Below are 21670 nucleotides of genomic sequence, written 5' to 3'. Positions count from 1 at the left end.
ACCTGATATCTAATTTAAACTCTCCTCTGTCAGTTTAAAATGATCAGTGCCTGTGATGGCTTTAACAGACACCTTCCAAAGCAGGTCCCAACAACCAGTTCCCTTCTTGCATGAGAGAAGCAGGCAAGAGGAGAATGGTTCACAGATCCACTCAGGGCCCCTGATGGGCACAGCTGCCTCCATCACATTTCCAGCCTGCACCTCCCATCCCCTCAGCTCTCCCTGGCACAGCTCCCATGTATTCCCATGTGCTCCCTCTGCTCACACCCTAGGCATCTGATGAGGACTCCCCTCCAAACAACCAGATCTCCTACAGCATCGTGCATGCGTCTGCCTTCCGCGAGTACTTCGACATCACGGTGTCAGAAGGGTACGGAGGTAGGTGCTGGTCCTGGCGCCCCAGGGGCACCCTGAGCCTGCCCATCCTGCTGCCCTGACCCCCCCCACTGTGCATCCTTGCAGTGATCAGTGTGAACCACCCCCTGGACTACGAGCAGCTGGCCAACGGGGTCATCTACCTGACAGTGATGGCCATGGACGCCGGCAACCCGCCGCTCAACAGCACCGTGCCCGTCACCATCGAGGTGTTTGTAAGTGCATTCCCCTCATGCTCTCCCTGCTATTGCTCCACGGCAGTGCTATTAACTCATCAATAACCCATCGAGGCTGCCCCACCCCGTGGAGGATGTGTGGACTCCTGTTACACGTGTCTCATGCCACAGCTAACCACGGTGTGGAAATCCCTCTGGAGGAGGCGTTTCTGCTGGCAGACTCCAAGCACAGCAGCGTTCCTCGGAAAGATCAGATCAGCGTGTCACTTTGAGGCACATTGTGGTTTGAGGGTGTCTGCAGGGACGTGTCAGTGATGGAGACAGTTTGGTTGATAACGTGTCAGTCTCGCAGCCGTGGGAGCTCTGCCAGGCAGCGTCACTCTGGGGAGGGGAAGGAGATAAAGCCAGCGATGCTGTAAGATGGGAATGAAGTCCCATGAGCGTGTCTCTCCTTCAGATCCCTCACTGTGCTCGAGAGAGGGGGAACAAGGCAGAGCCCAGGGAGTTAGTGGTGGTTAAATACATCCTTCCCACACTGGGCTCTCGACAGCATAAACACTTCTTTTTCAAGACCACACTTCAGTGGGTCATCTCTCCGGGTTGGGCCTGTACGCTGGCAGGGTTTAAGTAGCTGTCACTTTTCCCGCTCTCCACCAAAGGGAATTTCTCTCAGCTGGAAAAAGAAAAGAAATAAAAGCTGAAAACTAGGAAGAAAATGAGGGGGAAGTGTTTTGTGATGGCACTTGAGGAACGAGAGCTGTGAGAAGGCAGAACCAGAGCGAGTGGGGAGGGAGGCGATTTTTTTTCATCCTTTGGTTGTTGGTTTTTAATAAAGAAGTCAAACTCGCCTTGTAGATTTCCCATTAGGGGACAATACGCTTTTGTAGAGGAGCCGCCGAGTCAGAACTAATAGCGCGCGCGGCGCCAGGATCCCAGGAAATGGCACTGCTAATAAGTTTCTGCCTCACTCCCTGCCACTGACACCCTCCTCAGGGTGATGAGCTGGCGGCTCTCGGCGTGCCTGTGCCTGCAGGAGAGGGGCTGAGTGCTTGGCGTGAGCATCAGCCACTCTCAGCATCCTTGGAGATGGCCTGGAGTGGTGGGACAAGGGCGATCCGCTTCACACTGGAGCAGAAGGGAGGTTTAGGTTGGATATTGGGAAGGAATTCTTGCCTGTGAGAGTGGTGAGGCCCTGGCACAGAGGAGCTGTGGCTGTCTGGTCCCTGGTAGTGTCCAAGGCCAGGCTTGGGCTGGGAGCAACCTGGGACAGTGGAAGGTGTCCCTGCCATGGTAGGGGCTGGGAACTGAGCTTTAGTGTCCCTTCCAACCCAATGCATTCTCAGATTCTATGATACAGTGGCTGTCTGAGAGTGAGGTTGTAGGGAGGATCAGGAGAACACTGAAGCTGGTTTTGGCTGCTTGGGTGGATATTGTCCTCTGTGGCAGGGGAAGAGTGCTGGGTTCTGTCTGGCGTCGCTGCAGGCGCCTTGGGGAGCTCTGCAGTTCCTGTGGCTGAAGTGGGAAATGTCCTTCTCCAGCAGAAGGCAGGTGCAGGCCGGCTCTGGCCAGATGGAGAGCCAGCCAGAAGCAAACCCTGCCTCCTTGGGACTGGGCTTGCCGGGCCGTGGCCTTGCTGAGCACGGCCTGATGATCTCAGGAACATTAATGACACCACACAGCATCTGCTCTGGCTCCTGTCCACCCAGCTGGAGCCCCAGCTCAGCCCCATCCAGCTGCACTCAGCCTCTCCACTGCCTTTAACCTGCCCAGACCTCCTGGATGAGGAGGAGGAGGAGGGATCGTGAGGACATCACCAGGACAGGCAACAAGCTCCTCATTACCCTCAGAGGAGGCGCCAGCAAAGCTGAGTGACTCAAAGGCTGATTAAAGACCACCTGCTTGCAGACACTAAAGCAGGGGTTGGCAATTTAATTGCAGCACGATGGGCATCGTTGGCACATGAAATTGCTTCAAATCTCATGTTGGGTGGCAGCAGGAGCAGCTGAACCTGCAGGTCCATCCATGGTCTCCAGGTAGAAATCAGTCTCCAGGGCAGCCCCAGGGAAGTGGAGAGGTCCAAACAGTGTTTTAATGTCCTGGCCTCACCTTGAGATGCAGCCACCCAGGAGCACCCCCACACCAGGCTCTTGCAGCTGCTTGACCATTTTGCCTTTTTCCCAACCAGCCTCTCGACCTTCTCTTTGCTTCAGGATGAAAACGACAATCCCCCCACGTTCAGCAAGCCCTCCTATGTGATAACCGTCATGGAGGACATTATGGCAGGTACAGGGCACGCCCCTGCTCCTTCTCTGGGCTCCCAGGAGGGCCCTGAATGGGGTGGGTGATGCCTTTTGGGGAGGCAAAGTCTTGTAGCTGTGGGGCCTGGGGGTTTGGCCGCTTTGTGCATGTGCAGCAGAAGGGACCCCTTGTCTGGGTGGCTTGCAGGAGCAGTGTGGGGCAGTTCTGGCTCATGGCAGCCCTCATTTCTGCCTCCCCCAGGAGCCACAGTGCTGTTTCTCAATGCCACGGACATGGACCGGTCCCGGGAGTACGGGCAGGAGTCAATCATCTACTCCCTGGAGGGCTCCTCGCATTTCCGCATCAACGCTCGCTCAGGTGAGCGCTGCACCTGCTCTGCCCCTTCCTCTCAGTTCCCTCTTTCACCCCAACCTGTCACAGACATCTTTTATGGAAAATCCTTTCCTTGGGATTTTTCCTCCTGAGAAGATGTGAGGCCTCAGGAACAAAATGTAAACAATGATTATCTGCTGCTGTGGAATGCAACAGGTGCATCTGGGATTGGGCTCATGTGGTTGTTTCTAATTAATGGCCAATCACAGCCAGCTGTCTCAAACTCTCTGTCCGACATACAAGCCTTTGTTATCATTCTTTCCTATTCTATTCTCAGCTAGCCTTCTGATAAAATCCTTTCTTCTTTTCTTTTGGTATAGTTTTAATATAATATATATGATAAAATAATAAATCAAGCCTTCTGAAACATGGAGTCAGATCCTCGTCTCTTCCCTCATCCTCAGACCCCTGTGAACACCGTCACACCCACCCTTCCCTCCTCTCCCTCAGTCAGCCTGCTTAGGAGTCCCACAGTTTGAGGGATTCACCAGATTTCAGGCACCACCATTTGCTCAGTCACCCTGAGACCTTCAGCAGAGGCACCTGTGCAAACTCAGCTCCTCAGCCTGAGGAAAGGCTTGGCTGGGAAGGTTCCTGTTAATTCAAGAGCTGCCTGATCCAAAAAAGGGCCCATTTGTGAACTGTCCTGATCTTGGTTTTAACTGTTTCTCCTTTAACCTTGTCATCTCCTGTGGCTGCAGGAGAAATCACCACAACCTCGTTGCTGGACCGGGAGGCCAAGTCCGAGTACATCCTCATTGTGCGGGCAGTGGATGGAGGCGTGGGGCACCACCAGAAGACAGGCATTGCTATGGTGAGTGGGGGAAGAATTCCCATCTCCCTGAGGGGCTGGTGCCCACCTGGGGCTGTGGAGAGCTGCAGGGTTTTATTTGTGCTGTGTGAAGAGCACACAATGGTTCCTGCCCTCTGCACCACCCCTGCTGCGGCTCCCAGAATGACTGTCCAAGTGGTGCAGACCTTGAAATCAGCTTGCTTTCCTGGAAAACCACTCACACAGGAGGCACTTGACTTCCCAGAGCCTGTGGATGCGGTAATGAGTCCTATTTCACCTGCAGAACTCTCCCTTTGTTCGGCTCCCTTTGTTCCCCTCCAGAAGGGGCTCACTCGGAGAGCCTGCAGCTACACGTGATTATTCCTTGGTCTGTTCACGTGGATCCAGGGCTTCCAGCCAGTCTGGGAAGGTCCTGGTGGAGCTGCACATTGAAGCCCTGTGCTTTGCCTTGCCCTTTTCAGGCCTCAGGGAACCCCATTGTTGGCCAAGCCAACAGGAAATACCAGGACATCAAAAGCCAAGGGTCCAGCCTTGATGACCTTAAAGCTCTTTTCCAGCCTTAACTATTCCATGATTCTCTCTCTCACTGCTCATGGCATCACATTTCTTTGAGCATTTCATTCATTTGGATGCTCCTGCTCGTTTGGCTTGCAGGAAGGGTGTCCCACACAACACAGAGGGATGCAGAAACATTTGTGGCTGTGCTGAGGAATAGCCCTACAATAATTGTCCATCAGGAGGTCTGTGGCATCAGGCTGGAAGCTCCCTATGGAACCTCCCAGAGACATGTGGTGGCCTTGGCTGGACACCAGTATGGACTGTGGAGTGCTAAGATCTCCTCTGGGGCTCCAGATGGGATTGTGTTCTCCTGACAGCCTTGTTGAATGCAAAACAGGGGGGGTAAAGGTGCCTAAAAAATAAAAGAATATTAAAACTCAGTGAGACTAGGGCAGCAGAGTAAATTTTCTGCTGGGATATACACCTGGCACACAAAATAATAATTTTTGACCAGGAATAAAGGTCCATTCAGGGCCCCTGCAATGTCCCCAGGTGATGTAAAGCACACGAGCTGCTCGGAGTAAGATGGATCAGGAATCTTCCCCGTAGGTAAAGGATCCACCGTGGTGCTTTGGCTTGTCCCTGGAGGCTGTGGCATCCAGAGTGGCCTCTTCTGCCACGGGGTGGCACCAGCAGCTCAGCCTGGTGTGACAGCGGGACACAGAGGAGTGGGAGCACGGGGGATCCCAGGGAAAGCTCCACCAGGAGCTGCTGAGGGATGGATGCTGCCCTGGAGCTGCAGCCCTTTCCCTCAGACCCCTGCGGAGAAATGGGTGCTGTGGGGAGGTGAGAGACCCCCCAGGCAGCGAGATGCATCCCACAGGCTCGCTGCTGTCACTGGGATGCCATTTTTCACAGGGAAAATGAAGACAGGCAACACTTCAGGGCACCATCCTCGCCCTTGCTCTTGTCTTCACACCTCTGTGTACTGTACCCTCTCCTAATTACTCATTTATTCTGGGTTTTTTTCTGTTGCTTTTTACCAGCCACTCGGATTTTTCCTTCCTTTCCTGCCACATTCCCACTGCATCCTCTCCCCCACTGATTTTCATCCCCCTTCCAGTGAAGGAGCTGTTTGAAGACACACCTTGTGCCCTGTTGTTGTTTTAACCATGATAAATATAAACAAAACTCTGTTCACCTATGCCAAAGGGCTGCAAATTTGCAGGATGTTGATTTTTTTTTTGCAGGTTTTCCCTCCAGAGGGTGAACACAAAAACCATAGAGTAATTCAGGAAAAAGGTCTCTAAGAGGATCAGGTCCAGCCTGCACTAACCCATGTCCCCAAGTGCCTGAGGGGTGGTGGCCCTGCCACAGCCTGAAACACATGTTGGGCACATCCAGGGGACATTTCAGACCTCAGGAACCTGCAGCAGCTGTCCTTCCTTGCTCTCCCACAGGTGAACATCACGCTGCTGGACATCAATGACAACTACCCCACCTGGAAGGACGAGCCATACTTCATCAACCTGGTGGAAATGACGCCCCCCAACTCGGATGTCACCACGGTACGTGTCAGGCAGGGTGATGGGTTGGTTTGGAGACACCTCCAAACCAGTGTCACCAGTGTCACCAGTGTCACCTTCAGTCCAGCACCATCTTTAATTCCATTTAAAACCTTACTCCTGAGCCTCCTCCCCGCTGCTGACCATCCCCTGTGTTTCTTCTCCCTCCCCTGGGATATTTTTTTTCCCCTCCCTCTCCAAATTGTGTGGATTTTGGCCAAATCCTCCTTTTCTTAGCCTCGCCTGCGACCTCCTTCAAGGACCTCTCTGAGAGACTTTGATTTACAGCCTTTCAAGTCCCTCTGGCGAAATAAAGGAGGAGAAGAGGGGGAGGCTTCTATTCCATCACGCCGAGAGAAAAATGACGGGAACAAAATGGAAAATAAATGAGGGAAAAGTGAAGAGAATCCACAAAATCATATAAGGAGGAAGGCTGCGAAAGGGGACAAAAAAAAAGAGGATTTTTTTTGAAGGGGGAGAAGGATCTGGCAGTGCTGCTCGTGCCAGAGCACAGTGGTTTTCTCTCCTTCAGCCCTGCTGCTCAGTGCCAGCTTGAAGTCATCTTGCCTTTGACAACCCAATTAGTTGCTGGGAAAATAATTATTTTGTCACCGATCCGATGTAAATTCAGCTGCAGGACGAGCAGCAGGAGCTGGGGAAGTTAAGAGGGCAGTGGAATTGGGGTGTTTGTTAATGTAAATGTCCCCTGTAATTAGAAAGGTCACAGGGAGAGCAATAAAGCATAAAATATCTGGCGTGGAGGAGAACTCCACCAAGGAATTATTCCTGATGTGGCAGCACAAGTTCCTCAGCGTGCCTCTTTGTCCCATTTATTTATTTTTCCAAAGGGTCCTCGTTTTTTAACTGGTTTTATTCCAAAGGAAGAAAAATCCAGTTTGATTGCTGCGCTTTTGTATCTTGTCATGCCATTACCTCCTGTGCTCACAGGCCAATTTTGGGGAGATTTAACACCACAGCAGAGGTCTCGAGGGTGCAAAATCCCTGCAAATGTCACGAAAACACAGAGCTGGATGGAGGATGAGTTCCTTTGTGCTGCTGGTGCAGGGACAGCAACAAATCTCCGTGGGGAGTGAATTCCCAGCGCTCTCCTGTAATTTTGTGCTGTTCCCCCACGGCAGGTGGTGGCTGTGGACCCGGACCTGGGGGAGAACGGCACGGTGGTGTACAGCATCCGGCCTCCCAACAAGTTCTACACCATCAACAGCACCACGGGCAAGATCCGCACCTCAGGAGTGCTGCTGGACAGGGAGAACCCCAATGCCCAGGAGGCGCAGCTGATGCGCAGGATCGTGGTGTCTGTCACCGACTGTAAGCCTCCATCCCACCCTGGGTGTGCTCACTGCTCAGCTGAACCTGCCTGGCTTGGTTTGGAAAGGCAGGAGTCTGCTGAGGAAGGCAGGAGCCTCCCCTGAAATGGAGAATGTAAACCCTCCCCACCCCTCCCAATTGCTATGAATTTTTAATTAAGGGGCTCTCAGGAAAAAATATGGGAGCAGGAAATAACAGTTCTTTAACAGGGAACAAATATAAAAAGATAAAATAAACAATGCAGTACACTAGAACAACACTGCCAGAGTCAGAACTCAACCTGACACCCTGTGGGTCAGGCTGTTGGTGGCAGTCCCATTGGAATTGTGGCTCAGCCCTCCTGCAGTGTCAGGGGTGGTTCTGCTGGAGCAGGGATCCTGTAGAGAAGGATGTATTCTCCCTCTGAAGATCCAGTGGGAGAAGAGGCAGCTGCTGTTCCTCTGGGGAATCCTGTGGAGAAAGCCGTGCTGGTGTCTCAAAACCTCTGGATTATATCTGGGTAGCAATGCTTGGCTCCTCCCCCTGGGCGGAGCATCTCCCAATGGGATGTTATAGTTCTTATCAGCCATGCAGTGACATTCAATAATCTGTTATCAGCAATGTCCCCTGCCAGGGAGGAGTGGGTGTGGTCACTCAAAGAGAGAGATAAGGCAAACTGCCCACTTGACAATCTCCCATACAGATGGTAATGGAAAACAACTTGCATTGCAATCTTCAACACTTCCCCAGCCTGATTATGCCCTTATGGCAAAGTCTCTTCTGTTTTTGTGCTTCTGTTTCTGAGTGTTTCTGAGGTGAAAAAAAATGGGGGTAGCTTTAAGCCTGCTGCTAAAACAAGCTCAGAATGTGAGTGCAGTCATTCATGTAGCAGCCCTGAGAAAGAGCCTGAGAGGCAGGAACTCTCCCTCCTCCTCAGCCCTGCTCCATTGGCATCCCAGAAAATCAATCGAGCAGGTGAGGGAAGCAAAGCTGATGGGTTTTTCTCTGGAAATATTGCCGTAGGGAAACTTTTCATAGGAAGAAAGATAGATATACAAAGATAATTCTTTCTTTTCAGGACAAAGGGGAATGGTTTTAAGCTAAAAGAGGGGAGATGGAGATTAGATGTTGGGAGGAAATTCTTTACTAAGAAGGTGGTGGAACAGGCTGCCCAGAGAAGCTGTGTCTGTTCTAACCCTGAAAGTGTCCCAGGATAGATTGGAAGGGGCTTGGGGCAACCTGGGATAGTGGAAGGTGTCCCAGAGGGTTGGAATTGCATTGTCTGTAAGGTCCTTTCTGACCCAAGCCATTCTGGAATTCTAATTGTCCATTGGTGGCAGATCACCTATGACAAAACAGGGCCATCCCCCCATCCTGCACTGCTGTCTGCATAGTGAGTGAGAGCTTATTTTTAGGGGAACGGGTTGGAAGCAGCTCAAGTGTTAACCTTTAGACCCCATTCCTGATCTCCACAGGTGGAAGGCCACCCCTAAGGGCCACCAGCAGTGCCACAGTTTTTGTCAACCTGCTGGACCTGAATGACAATGACCCCACTTTCCAAAACCTGCCCTTCGTTGCTGAGATCGCCGAGGGGCTCCCCGCAGGCACCTCTGTCTTTCAGGTGAGCGTGTCCCACTGCTGCCATTCCTCATACTGGGAGCTGCTGCCATGGCTTCTGCAGGCTGGCAACACACCCTCTCCCTTCTCTGCACCTTCTCCACCTCCTCCATGCTCTCCATCTCCTTCTCTTTGCCATATTCTAACAGTGGAACAGGGGAGATGCACAAGGTGAGCGTCTCCAGGTAAGCGTGTCCACCGCTGCCATTCCTCACACTGAGGGCTGCTGCCATGGCTTAAGCAGGCTGGCAATGCATCCTCTCCCTTCTCTGCATCTTCTCCACCTCCTCCACGCTCTCCATCTCCTTCTCTTTGCCATATTCTAGCAGTTGAACAGGGGGGATGCAGCAGGGGTTGTGCATCTTTACTCCATGGGCTCGCTCCGGGTATGGAGGATCCTCCAAGGCCATTTCATCCCTGCATCCCCAGGGCCAAAGGCACTTGGGATTTCTGTACCATGGCTTCCATGGCCAGGAGATGATGATCAGGTGCTCTGCTGTAGGAATGTGCCCCCCTGTTGATGGAGTGACAAAAGGAAACAAGCCCAGAAGTTTCTCTCCTTGGTTAAATGAAATGCCACCTCATAGGACCTGGGGGGCTTCACCTCAAACTTAAGGATGGCCAATTGGACAGAAGCCAAAAAGTCCCACCTAAGCAATTTACTAGAAAAAGAAGAGAACAAAGAAACTAATTGCTTTTGTGAGGTGTTTTACCAAGGGCAAGAAGGCCTCTTGCCCCTAAATCGCTTTTTCTCTGTAAGGAGTTTTTTATTTTGCTTTTTATTAAAACCTTTTTGTTTCCAACACCGTCACAGAAGCCATCCTGCTGATTTTATGCCTTCTAAGGTAGCTGAGCTATCATAAGACCTCCAAGAGCTTGTGAGACCTGGCTCAAAGAAGCTCCTGTTTCCCTGTCCCCACCAGGTGGTGGCCATCGACCTGGACGAGGGCCCCAACGGGCAGGTGTCGTACCGCATGCAGGTGGGCATGCCCCGCATGGATTTCATCATCAACAGCACCAGCGGGCTGGTCACCTCCACGGCCGTGCTGGACAGGGAGAGGATCCCCGAGTACCTGCTCAGGGTGGTGGCCAGTGACGCCGGCACACCCGCCAAGAGCTCCACCAGCACCCTCACTGTCAAAGGTGGGTGCAGCAAGAGCCCGCGGTGGTGACAAACATCCCTGGGGGAAATGCAGGTTCTATAAGAGATTCAGACCCCACAGTGGTGACAAACCTCACTGAGGAAATGCAGGTTCTATAGGAGACTCAGACAAACATCCCTGGAGGAAATGCAGGTTCTGCAGGAGACTCACCAAGGCCTGTGTGAAAAACGCCAATCACTTCTTTTGGTTTTTTTAATTTTAAAAGTTTTACAATAATAAAATGGTTATAAAAATAGCGATATAATTAAAGTAATAATAATTTGGGCAACTGGGATGAGGACAATATGAGACAATAAAAACAAAGAGTTACGGACAGTCCAGGTACCTTTTCTGGGCAAAATAAGCCCGAAAAAGGAGCCACGTTAACAGAGGATTAACCCTTAAAAGCAACAGCCTGTTGCATATTCATACACCTCATCCATGATGCATAAATTCCATTCAAACAAAGGATTCTGTCTGGGCAGTGTCAGCTTCTTCCTCTGAATCCTGACAGCATATTCATAGCTGAGCAAGGTGGGAAGAAGTTCATTTCTCCTGATAATGGAGCAATAAATTCTCTTTCTGTGAAAGATTCAGGTGTCCTGTGGCTGCTGTCTCAATGTGGGTACCTCATTCCTTTCTTTAAAAAAATATCACACATACATAGTTCCTATTTTAACTACACAAGTTCCCTTTTAACTACAAACCTACATTTGCTATACTATTAAAATGTTAATACAGCACTACTAATCAATACAAAAAAATCAAAAAAATACATGTAGTATATGTGTATTTATATATATATATATATATATATATATATATATATATATGTCTGCATAGAGCCATATAATATGCATTTTTCACAGCCTGGAAACAGGCTCAGGTCTGGCTTTGTGCATAGGGATGGCTCCATCCCCACAGGCTCCATGTCTGCTATCAACACACTGCAGAGATTGGGAAAACATGATGGTTTTGGCAGGGCCCCCAAATTATCTTTTTTTTTCCTCCATTCCCCCATCTCTAATGTTGCTTTTTTCTTTTGGTTCAGCATGTGATTCCCATCAGCTGCGTGCCTGGACAGCCCACGCAATCCCAGTTAAGAGCTGGAGCCTTATTGCAAGGCCTGCCTTTAATTTAGTGCCTTGCTGTTTGCTGGCTCTGTGCAAGCCTAGTGCTGAAAAAGGATAATCATCATCTGGAAATAAACTGACCCTGCACTGTCCTCAGGCCTGAGTTTGGGAAAGAAGCTCCAGATCTCTGCCATGCCCCAGGAAATACCGAGCTTATATTTAAACCCCAGATTTTCCTTTGAACGGGGGTGGAAACAGGCTTGGTGAAAATAGTGACTTGAATTTCAGTGATGCAATGGGTTTTTTGGCTGTGAGGAGGGTGATCTCTGTGTATCAGGGGAAACCAAATAGAGCCCACAGCCACTCTGCAGGCACCCCAGTGCCCCAATGGGAGGGAGGGTCAGGCAGAGCATCCCTGGGATGCTGAGAGGAGCCCTGGGAGCCCAGCCTGGCGTCTGCAGCAGGGTCAGTACACTCATCTCTGCTCTCCCTTTGCAGTTCTGGACGTGAATGATGAGAACCCCACCTTCTTCCCTGCTGTCTACAACGTGTCCCTGCCCGAGGACGTGGCCCGCGATTTCAAAGTGGTGCGGCTCAACTGCACGGACGCCGACATCGGGCTCAACGCCGAGCTCAGCTACTTCATCACAGGTGGGAGCCCCGTGCCACGAGGGGAGCTGGGCTCGCAGCAGGGCAGAGGCTGCCCCATACCTCGGCCAGGGTGCTCTGCACTCCGGCTCTGCCTTTGCCAGCCCCTCAATCCTTGTCCGGCATCGCCCTCTGCTGAACAGCCCCGCTCGGCTCCCGGCCACGCTGACCACCCTGCTGACCCTGGAAAAGCATCAGCATGGGCAGAACACTGCTAGGGAGCAAGGCCTGGGGGGGGCTTCCATCGGTGTTTATGGTTGGAAGGCGTAAATGGAATTTTGGGGCATTTTTGGGTGGGTGGGGCTGGTGGGCAGCAGTGCCCGGCTCGCCCCACGGCTGCAGCACCTGCATGCAGCAGGAGGCTGGGGAATCCCCTGGCCACGGTTTGACTTGCAAACTGCACACCGAGCCCTCAGGAGGAGGGTAAAAACAGAAGTGCCACCAGAGAGCCACTTTTCCCACAGTAGCAGCCTGCTGTTCCATGTCCCAGCCCCTCTGGCCTCTCCTCTGCAGGTGAATCGGGGTGTGCTGTCCCACAGCTCACATGCACAGTTACCCCAATTGCCTCAAAGCACTCAGGAAATGACCCAGCTTTTCCTACAGCCATTGGATTGTTTCTGTGCTGTGAGGCAAAGTGCTCTGCCAGGGACAAGGTACCAAACCATCCTTGCACAGCTGGGCTGACCCCGTGCCCAGGCCACAGAACCCAAGGAAATGGCCTCAAGTTGCACCAGGGAAAGTTCAGATAAGATTTTAGGAGAAATCTCTTCACTGAAAGGGTATCCAGGCATTGGGACAGGCTGTCTAAGGAAGTAGTGGATACTTCTGGATCCCTGGAGGTGTTAAAGATCAGGTTGGACAGGGCTTGGAGCAGCCCGGTCTAGGAGGTGTCCCTGCCCACGGTGAGGTGTTGGAACAAAATTATCTCTAAGGTCCTTCCCAACCCAGCCCATTCCAAGTTTCTATTCTGCTTGTGCTTTGCTCCAGGTCCCTCTCAGCCCAACCCAGCACATTCCAAGTTTCTGCTCTGCTTGTGCTTTGCTGCAGGTGGGAACCAGGATGGCAAATTCAGCGTCGGCTTCAGGGATGGGGTGGTGAGGACAGTCGTGAGTCTGGACAGGGAGACCGTGGCATCCTACACACTGATCCTGGAGGCCATTGGTAAGGATTTCCCAGGGATCCCACTGCCACACAGCCACGGATGGTGGCCATGCATGTGTGGAGCTCCCTTGCAGGTGTGTCAGAGGGGCAGCAACCTCTGAGGAGCTCTCCAAACCAGAGCCTGTGCCTGGTGCTAACATTGCACATGTGAATTAATGTGTCCCACTTCCATCATGACTTCTGCAGAGGGTCTATTCTCCTCTCAGATTTGCCCAGCCCCAGGTTTCACCTGGGAAGGCAGGCCCTCCATTCCTGAGAGGCTCCACACTGTCCAAGGAATCCCTGTACCCAAAAATGCCAACTCCACAGCATCGTTCCCCTCCTGCCATGCCAGCCCTTGGCTCTGGGGCTGCTGATTAACCCTGAGCCACCTGGCACGGGCAGAGGGTCCCCGTGCCAAACTCAGCTTGGCTGTCATCCCCAGAGCTTTATAATGATGTGCCTGTTCACAGATGACTTGGATGTCCCTTTGGAGAGGAGAAGTGAGTGGCCTGGACAGAAATGTTGGGGGCACAGCATTGCAGGGGCTGCAGCAGGGATGCTGTACTGCCTGGGCACACAGGACTGGATCCCAAGGGGCAAAGGGTCAGCTCTGCCCCTCCCATGGGGTTCACACGGTCTGTGCTTTCCCAGATCCCACAGGCTCCCAGCTGGGTGGGTTTAGCACTCCTACAAATCCGGCATGTTGAAAAATCCAACCCAATCCATGCTGCCCCGTGCCTCATTCTTCCTGGCAAACCCAAGTGCTGTGCTGCCATGTCCTTGTCTACTGAACATCAACCCATCCTGGTGCTCCTTGACTGTGAGCTGAGCTGCAGCTGTGGAAAATTCACCAGGCTGCCTCCACCTCCCAAATCCTTGGCTCCAGCAGTCCCTTCACTTGGTGCACAGAGCTGCAAATCCTCTCTAATGATCAGTTGCATTTCTGGCCTCACTGGGCTCCACGGCAGAGCTTGGGGGTGGCTTGGCTTTTCCTTTTTCTTGCCGAACAGCATGGTAGATTTGCAAAATAGAAAGGGAGGGGAAAAAAACCCTAAAAACCCATGTGGGATTTAAAAGCTGTGAAAAGATGAAATGTTTTAGTTTAGAAATCTCGATCCTGTTATTTCAGCAGCCATGGGCTGAGCACCTCCTGTGCAAGGAGGAGGTGCCTGAACCTCCCTCCCTTCCTCCTTCCCCTTTGTGTCCCTGCAGACAACGGCCCCACCGGGAACCGGCGCACCGGCACCGCCACCGTGTACGTGACCGTGCTGGATGTCAACGACAACAGGCCCATCTTCCTGCAGAGCAGCTATGAAGTCAGCGTCCCCGAGGACATCCCAGCGGCCAGCAGCATCGTGCAGGCACGTGCCTCTTCCCCTGGGACCCCGGGCTGGGAGCTGGGGATCCCCCACTCACTGTGCCCCGCTGGCAGCACGGGGCAGGGGTTTTCCCTCCCTCCCTGTTCCCTCGGGCAGGGCGAGATGTGTTCTGGTTCATCCACTCCTCTGCCAGCCCAGGCTGGGAGTGCCAGGGAGAAGGCAGCAAAGAACAAGGGGAAATTAAGGAGCTCACCCCATTTCTGCAGGGGGTGAGAGGAGAAGAGCCAAGGCCTGTGCTGGCGAGGCCACTTTGGCTACTCCCCTGCTTTCTCCCTCCTCCCAAGCAGAGATCTCCATGGGGAGGGAGCAGAGTGCCTGCAAAGAGATGCTCAGAGAGGGGGGAAAACCCTCAGAGAGGGAAAGCATTTGGACTTTGCTTTCATGTTTGTGGCTCTTTGAGGGAGCGGTGGGCAGAGCTGAATGGCTCAGTGAGCACGGGATGAATGCGGGTATTCACAGCATCCCTTCAAACCCTGGGCTCTTCTGGAGCAGGCACCAAAGGCTCTTTGCAGAGGGCCCTGGGAAGGCTCCTGCTGCCTTCAATACCTCTGCAGGCACGGGCAAAGGGACAGCTTTGTCCCTGGCTGTGTGAGTCACCGGCAGAGAAGAAAGGAGCCTTTTGCCTCCTGCCACAAAAGGTTTGCTGGGAGCCCTGTGTCTGCTCCAGGCAGCAATCCCCAAGGGATCCTGTGGCTCCTCAGCACCTGCTGTGCCATGGCAAGGTGTACCTGGTGCTCTGGGATCAGCAATCCCGGGATGGAGGTGTGTCCCTGCACAGGAACCCTAAAACTCAGCTGGTTTGGCAAATTGGAGGAAGGGAGGGAACTCGAGTCTGACTGGCAGCAAAGTGCCTGTTCTTAGAATCTGCTTCCCAAAAGAGGGGGATGCCCTTGGAAGTCCATGGCAAAAGAGGGGAAGTAACTGGGGGAAGTTGGTTTTCCACAGAACAGCACGGAAGAGAAACAGAAATGAGCCATCACCCAGCTTCAGTTTAATTTGCACCTTCAGGGTGAACTATTTGTACAGGTCTCTCCCTTCAGTGCATCCCCACATCCCCGGGGTAGCAGGAGAGAGTTTCTGAATGTTTCCCCATCCCTTTCTCCCAGAACCAGGCAGAGCAGGGCCAGAGAGGAGAAATGGGAATGCATTGAACACAGCAACCCAGAGCTCAACCAGCATGGAGGGGGGCGACAGGGACCAGGCAGCACGTGGGGGCACGAGCATCTCTCCACTTGCTCCAGAGGGTAACTCCACTGGGAATTCCTTTCTGTGGAGCAGGCTTGCCCTGGGCTGCCTCTCTTCAGGTAGCCACGTTGCTCCCGGTCTCTTCCAGGCTGTTTGTTCAGGTGCAGCACAACTTGCACAATTGTCTTGGTTTGGAAAGGCAGGAGTCTGCTGAGGAAGGCAGGAGCCTCCCCTGAAATGGAGAATGTAAACCCTCCCCACCCCTCCCAATTGCGATGAATTTTAAATTAAGGGGGCTCTCAGGCAAAAATATGGGAGCAGGAAATAACAGTTCTTTAATAGGGAAAAGAAAAAAATATAAAAGGATAAAATAAACAATGCAGTACACTAGAACAACACTGCCAGAGTCAGAACCCAACCTGACACCCTGTGGGTCAGGCTGTTGGTGGCAGTCCCATTGGAAATGTGGCTCAGCCCTCCTGCAGTGTCAGGGGTGGTTCTGTTGGAGCAGGGGGGTCCTGTAGAGAAGGATGTATTCTTCCTCTGAAGATCCAGTGGAAGGAGAGACAGCTGCTGTTCCTCTGGGGAATCCCGTGGAGAAAGCCGTGCTGGTGTCTCAAAACCTCTGGATTATATCTGGGTAGCAATGCTTGGCTCCTCCCCCTGGGCGAAGCATCTCCCAATGGGATGTTATAGTTCTTATCAGCCATGCAGTGACATTCAATAATCTGTTATCAGCAATGTCCCCTCCCCAGGGAGGTGTGATTGTGGTCACTCAAAGAGAGAGATAAGGCAAACTGCTCACTTGACAAAGGTAATCTGCCATACAGATGGTAATGGAATACATGTTACATTGTTTTCAACAACAATATTTTCCAAAAGAAATGAAGCAGCAGGATTTTTTTGGACTGCCCAGTGGTAGCTGTGTGTGGGTGTAGTTTGGATGCCTCCACCTTCCCTGGCAGGAAGCAGTAACCTGGAAAGCATTTGGGAACCTGGCATTGCAAAATCTCCTGCCACAGAGCCTGGAAATGAGCTGCTCCAAGGGTCTCTTCTCAGGATGCTTGAGAAGGGAGCCAAAGCTTGGGAAGGAGGAGCAGGGCAGGATCACATTTTGGTGGACTCCATGATGTCCCAGTCCTGGCTGCTGGGGAAGCTCCTGGGACAGGCCAGGGTGCTCTGAGACACCATCTGGCTCCTCCTGAAGCTGCTGATGGAGCTCCTCAAGGAGCCCAGGCGCTTCCAGAGCCTCAGCTGGGGCTGGCTGGCATCCACGGGGTGCTGGGGCAGCCACTCGTGGGGACCCCAGGGGGAGCGGCCCAGCGCCCGAAGGTGGCAGAGGGTGACAAGGGTCAGCAGCGTGGCCAGCACCAGGAAGATGCAGATGAGCCCCACGATGGTGGGCAGCCAGTCTGTGCCCTCAGGGAAGGTGGCACTGGGTGGCACCGGCTCCAGGAGCCCAAGGAGAGGTGGGGTGGGAGAGGTCCTGTTGTCAGAGCTCATCTTCCCTGAAAGGTGACACAGAGAGGGGATTAGCACATGGCAGATGGACAGACAGCCACCCTCTGGTTAAACCGATGGTTTCTTGTCATGCCAAGATGTCCAGGATTGTCCCAGCCATGTTTTCAGTGGCACAGGGGGGACAGGGGGTGTCCACCCCACACTTGCAAAGCACCACCCTGAACTGAAGTGCAAAAGCACCTGGCAAAAAAATCCACCATTCTTTATGGCCTCTGGGAGGGGACCTACTGGGAGCACACACACATTGCATGAAGATTTTCTGGAAGAGATAAATATCCATGTGCCACAGAAAGCCCAAAATCTTCCCCCCAGGCTGCTGAGGTTTGGTCCTCCTCTGTTCCCCAGACATGCGGGTTTGTTGAATTGCCTGTCATTTGGGGGTTTTGTGATTATACTCCCAAAGAAATTGGACAGTTGGTTCAGCCTGTGCCCTGATAAGTCCCCATTAAGCTGTGGTATGTGCCAGCACTGTCTTTATTACTTTGCAAGGGTGAAGAGTAACACCCTCACCCTACTCATGCCAAAAATCCTCATGCCAGGCATTTTGCTGACCTGCTTTCAGGCTCAGACATGTCACAGGTGATACAAACCAGCCTCCCAAAGTGCTGGCAGTGCCAGCTCTTGCCTAACACCTGCTGGAGACCGTCCTCTTCTTTCCCCAGCAAGTCAGATCCCCCCAAGAGAATTTTGCACCTTTTTTTTCCTCACATGAACACTCCCAGCCCCAGCCAGTGGGGCTGGCATCTCTCCAGAGGGAGATGAGGGCTGGGGAAATCCTGTTTGTGCAATGCCCTGTGTGCTGGAGGTGAAGCTCTATTATTATTTATTATCCTTTCCTGTGGAGGTGTGGGAGAGCTGTCTGACTGGTAAACTGGGATTTGGACTGAGCGAATTTAGAACCAAGATCTCAGGAGGGGAAAGGGGACACAGGTGTGTGCAAGGCAGCAGCCAAACACTCGCCATAAAACACTCCAAAAAGTGGAGAGAAGACACCAGTTGAATGGTTTTAATCACTAAGGGTGCATCAGCCTGCTCAGAGTGTGGGGGTCTTTGGGGAGATGGTGCTGTTTGCATGGGGCAGAGCCTGGTCTGTGCCTGGAAAATGGGAATTGCAGAAACCAATTGGTCAGGGCCAGGTCTGTGCCTGGAAAGTGGGAAATGCAAAATCCAATGGGTCAGGGCCGGGTCTGTGCCTGGAAAACGGGAAATGCAAAATCCAATGGGTCAGGGCCAGGTCTGTGCCTGGAAAGTGGGAAATGCAGAATCCAATGGGTCAGGGCGACGTTTGTGCCTGGAAAGTGGGAAATGCAGAAACCAAAGGGTCAGGGTTTGAGAGGGTGAATCCTTGTGTGTGTTGTAGGCAGTTCCAGGGATGGAGCTCTCCTCACCTCCTCCACACCGATGTTTTCACCTCTCTTCACCCCAAATGTATTTTTTTTGTCCATAACCAGCCCTGTTCCTTCCCCTCAGCCTTGGGAACAGAGCAGCACTCCCAAGGACCCCCTGCTCCAGGGACTGCTCCTCTGTGCTGCCAGGGCAGGGCTGCAGAGTGTCCCACTCCACAGGCAGCCTCAATCAGGGTTTCCAGGGCTACCTTCAAGCTGCCATTTACCAAAATGCATGTGGTGACCTTCCATTGTTGCTGGAGAGCCAGCCAGGAGGCATGGGCAATTCCTTCAGGCTCTTTCATTCCTTCGGGCTGGGTTTGCTCTCCTGCTCATGGCTGCAGAGTTTGTCTTTTAAATTCACTTGACAGCGTTCCATGGAAACCCATCAGGAGGGATCACACTGGTGTTTTCCCAGGCTTTTTCTGGGAAAAACCAGAAAAAAAGCCATGCCATAGTTCTCTCCTTATACCCAGCTCAGCTGGCAGAGCTCTCATGGCATTGCCCCTTCCCAGCATCACTGTCCCACCCAGGCTCCATATTCTTCATCCTGCTGGATTAAAAGAGATTTTCCTGTTCTGGAAATCCTGCCCAGAGGTTCATCACTCCCTGGTCAGCTTCAAATGTGACACATCCCCATGAGCATGAGGCAGATGAGGATCAGAGGGGAAAAAAAAGAAATTGCAGAAGGTAAAATGCTCCCAAGAAAGGTGGAAAGGTAGGAAAAGGGAATGATTCTCATGCCTGAGCAGCAGAGAGGGTTCTTCTGCCCAGCACCCCTGGCCTGGCCCAGCTGCCTGCTTTGGCAGTTTTTCCATCTGCTCTCCCTCCCTTTCCTCAAAGTCCTGCAAAGAAAAGCCTGTTCTCAGGCACAGCTCCCATGAAAAGCAGCTCTCATTCCCTTCCCCAGCTTGCCTAGCAACACTTTTCCTGGAGCTCCCCAGCTTTTCCCAGTGCCCTGAATATTTCCACGGGCTGGCAGGAGGAGGTGATGCTGGGCAGGACCAGCCTGACCCTCCTGGTTTTGTTCCCAGGGCTGTCAGTGATGCTGCTCCCCATCAGCCCTGCTGGTAAACAGCACAGCTGCCTCCCCAGGACCTTTCCCATCTCCCATCACCGGGGCTGGGAAGGGAGCAGGGATGCCTGACCCCATTCCCACCCCAAACTTTGCATTCTCCACTCATTTTCAGTGCTTTCCCCAGGAGCAAGGATTCCTGACCCCATGCCCACTCCAAACTTTCCATGCCCACCCATTTCCAGTACTTTCCTCAGGAGGAGGGATGCCTGACCCCATTCCCACCCCAAATTTTGCATCCCCACCCATTTCCAGCATTTTCCCCAGAAGGAGGGATGCCTGACCCCATTCCTACCCCAAATTTTGCATCCCCACCCATTTTCAGCTCTTTTCCCAGGAGCAGGGATGCCTGACATTATGCCCACCCCAAATTATCCATCCCCACCCATTTCCAGTGCTTTCCTCAGGAGGAGGGATTCCTGACCCCATGCCCACCCTAAACTTTGCATCCCCATCCATTCCCAGCTCTTTCCCCAGCAGGGATGCCTGCCTCCATGCCCACCCCAAACTTTGCATCCCCACCCATTTCCAGCTCTTTCCCTAGGAGGAGGAGGGATTCCTGACCCCATGCCCACCCCAAACTTTGCACCCCCACCCATTTCCAGCTCTTTTCCATGGCATTATCTCCGCAGCCAGGGGTCTGTCTCAGCCCTGGGGGTGGCCTAGGGAGCTGGCAGTGGCTTTCCCGAGGGGATTTGGGCTCCGTACCTCTCAGCGGCGCTGCCTCCCGCACTCCGGTGCTTCACCGCCTCTCCCACCGCGCTCCGCGGGCTGCCAGCCCCCTCCTCCCGTTGGGGAGGGTGGGACAGAGGTGGCAGCCGGCTGGGGACAGCCTGAGCCAGCCGAGCCAGGACGCTGCAGTGCCCCGGAGCTGTGTCCTGCTGGGGTCGAGCCCCTCGGGATGCATCTCCTCGGGATTTGTCCCTGTAGGATAAGTGAATGGTGCAGTAGTCGGCTGAGCCTCCCCTCCTCATGCCTGCCCCTCATTTTCCCGGAAAATCGACCTTTTCCCCCATTGTTTTATTGCCCCTCCTCATCCTTTTGTGTCACCTTTCCCCCAGGGCTGTGACAGGCTGGCTGTGCCTGCAGCAGAAGAATAAAGCAGGCTGGAGCTCAGCTTGGCTGCACCAGGTGCTTTCCACCTGCAGCACAAAGAGCTTTTCTCCCACTGCCTGCCCTGCTGTGCCAAGTTTGGGGCAGTTTCTTAAAGTGCCACCTTTCCTTTGGGACCTCAGCAGGTCAAAGCAGCAGCAGCCAAGCTTTCCTCAGGCTGCATCCCACCCGACCCCATCCCATCCCACCCCATCCCATACCATCCCACCCCATCCCATACCATCCCACCCCACCCCATCCCATCCCATGGTTTTTCATGTGTGTGAAAAACGCCAATCACTTGTTTTTAAAATTTTAAAAGTTTAATAGTAATAAAATAGTTATAAAAATAGTAATACAATTAGAGTAATAATAATTTGGACAAATTGAATGAGGACAATATGAGACAATAAACACAAAGAGTTACAGACAGTCCAGGTACCTCTTTCTGGGCAGCACGAGCCCCAAAAAGGACCCACGTTAACAGAGGATTAACCCTTAAAAACAACAGGCTGTTACATATTCCTACACCTCATACATGGTGCATAAATTCCATTCAAACACAGGATTCTGTCTGGGCACTGTCAGCTTCTTCCTCTGAATCTTAACAGTGCCTTCGAGGCGGGAAGAAGTTCGTTTCTCCTGATAAGAGGACAATAAATTCTCTTTCTCTGAAAGATTCAGGTGTCCTGTGGCTGCTATCTCTCTGCAAGTCCTTTTTAAAAAAAAAAAAAAATCCTACATAGCATAGTTTCTATTTTAACATTTTTTATAACCTAAAACAGTATTTAACACACTGCTTAAGAGAATTAATACAGCATTACTTTTTAACACAACACATATTATATTCATTTTAATAGTTGCAAAAAGCCAATCATAAAATAGGCATTTTTCACAATGTGCGGGCACATGGATGAGAAATCCAGATGGAGGTCAGTATTTTCCAAGTTTTCTGCTGATGCAGGGGGGCTTGGTGGAAGGGAACAAGAGCAGCTCAAGGTCCACATTTCAGAGGAGAATCTCTGACTCCTGCAAGCTGTGTGGGGCTGGGAGTGAATGCCCTC

The 21670-nt window shown here is 52.4% G+C and overlaps 2 protein-coding genes across 3 annotated transcripts in view; one reads left to right on the top strand and one right to left on the bottom strand.

Annotated features, from left to right (window-relative positions):
* The window catches only part of CDH23 (cadherin related 23), a 209763-nt gene that overhangs the window by 138267 nt on the left and 49826 nt on the right, over positions 1-21670 (top strand). Inside the window, exons 16-27 of the mRNA XM_074544462.1 lie at positions 273-378; positions 463-590; positions 2762-2834; positions 3051-3167; positions 3884-3996; positions 5934-6041; positions 7178-7367; positions 8822-8967; positions 9887-10106; positions 11677-11829; positions 12874-12987; positions 14182-14330. Coding sequence (XP_074400563.1) covers positions 273-378; positions 463-590; positions 2762-2834; positions 3051-3167; positions 3884-3996; positions 5934-6041; positions 7178-7367; positions 8822-8967; positions 9887-10106; positions 11677-11829; positions 12874-12987; positions 14182-14330 — 1617 coding nt within the window. The remainder of the gene's footprint in view (positions 1-272; positions 379-462; positions 591-2761; positions 2835-3050; positions 3168-3883; positions 3997-5933; positions 6042-7177; positions 7368-8821; positions 8968-9886; positions 10107-11676; positions 11830-12873; positions 12988-14181; positions 14331-21670) is intronic.
* C7H10orf105 (chromosome 7 C10orf105 homolog) lies at positions 15844-20688 on the bottom strand. 2 transcript variants are annotated; one of them, XM_074544467.1, is made up of 3 exons: positions 20223-20688; positions 19184-19284; positions 15844-17041 (listed from the first exon to the last, which is right to left on the bottom strand). In XM_074544467.1, the coding sequence occupies exons 1-3, from the start codon at positions 20486-20488 to the stop codon at positions 16641-16643; spliced, it is 768 nt and encodes a 255-aa protein (XP_074400568.1). In that variant the 5' UTR covers positions 20489-20688; the 3' UTR covers positions 15844-16640. The 2 variants fall into 2 exon arrangements, with proteins under 2 accessions (XP_074400568.1, XP_026651635.2); XM_026795834.2 differs by lacking the exon at positions 19184-19284 and adding an exon at positions 18667-18864 and having other exon boundaries at positions 20223-20363.

Source organism: Zonotrichia albicollis, chromosome 7, assembly GCF_047830755.1.
Source record: "Zonotrichia albicollis isolate bZonAlb1 chromosome 7, bZonAlb1.hap1, whole genome shotgun sequence".
NCBI lineage: Eukaryota > Metazoa > Chordata > Aves > Passeriformes > Passerellidae > Zonotrichia > Zonotrichia albicollis.
This window is presented reverse-complemented; position numbering and strand designations above follow the sequence as displayed.

Coding starts and splice junctions, on each gene's coding strand:
- C7H10orf105 (XM_074544467.1), bottom strand. CDS start 20,488: ATGAGGAGGGGAGGCTCAGCCGACTACTGCACCATTCACTTATCCTAC. Junction 19,285..20,222: donor GGAGGCAGCGCCGCTGAGAG/GTACGGAGCCCA, acceptor TTTTCTTTGCAG/GACTTTGAGGAAAGGGAGGG. Junction 17,042..19,183: donor GAACCCTCTCTGCTGCTCAG/GCATGAGAATCA, acceptor GTCACCTTTCAG/GGAAGATGAGCTCTGACAAC.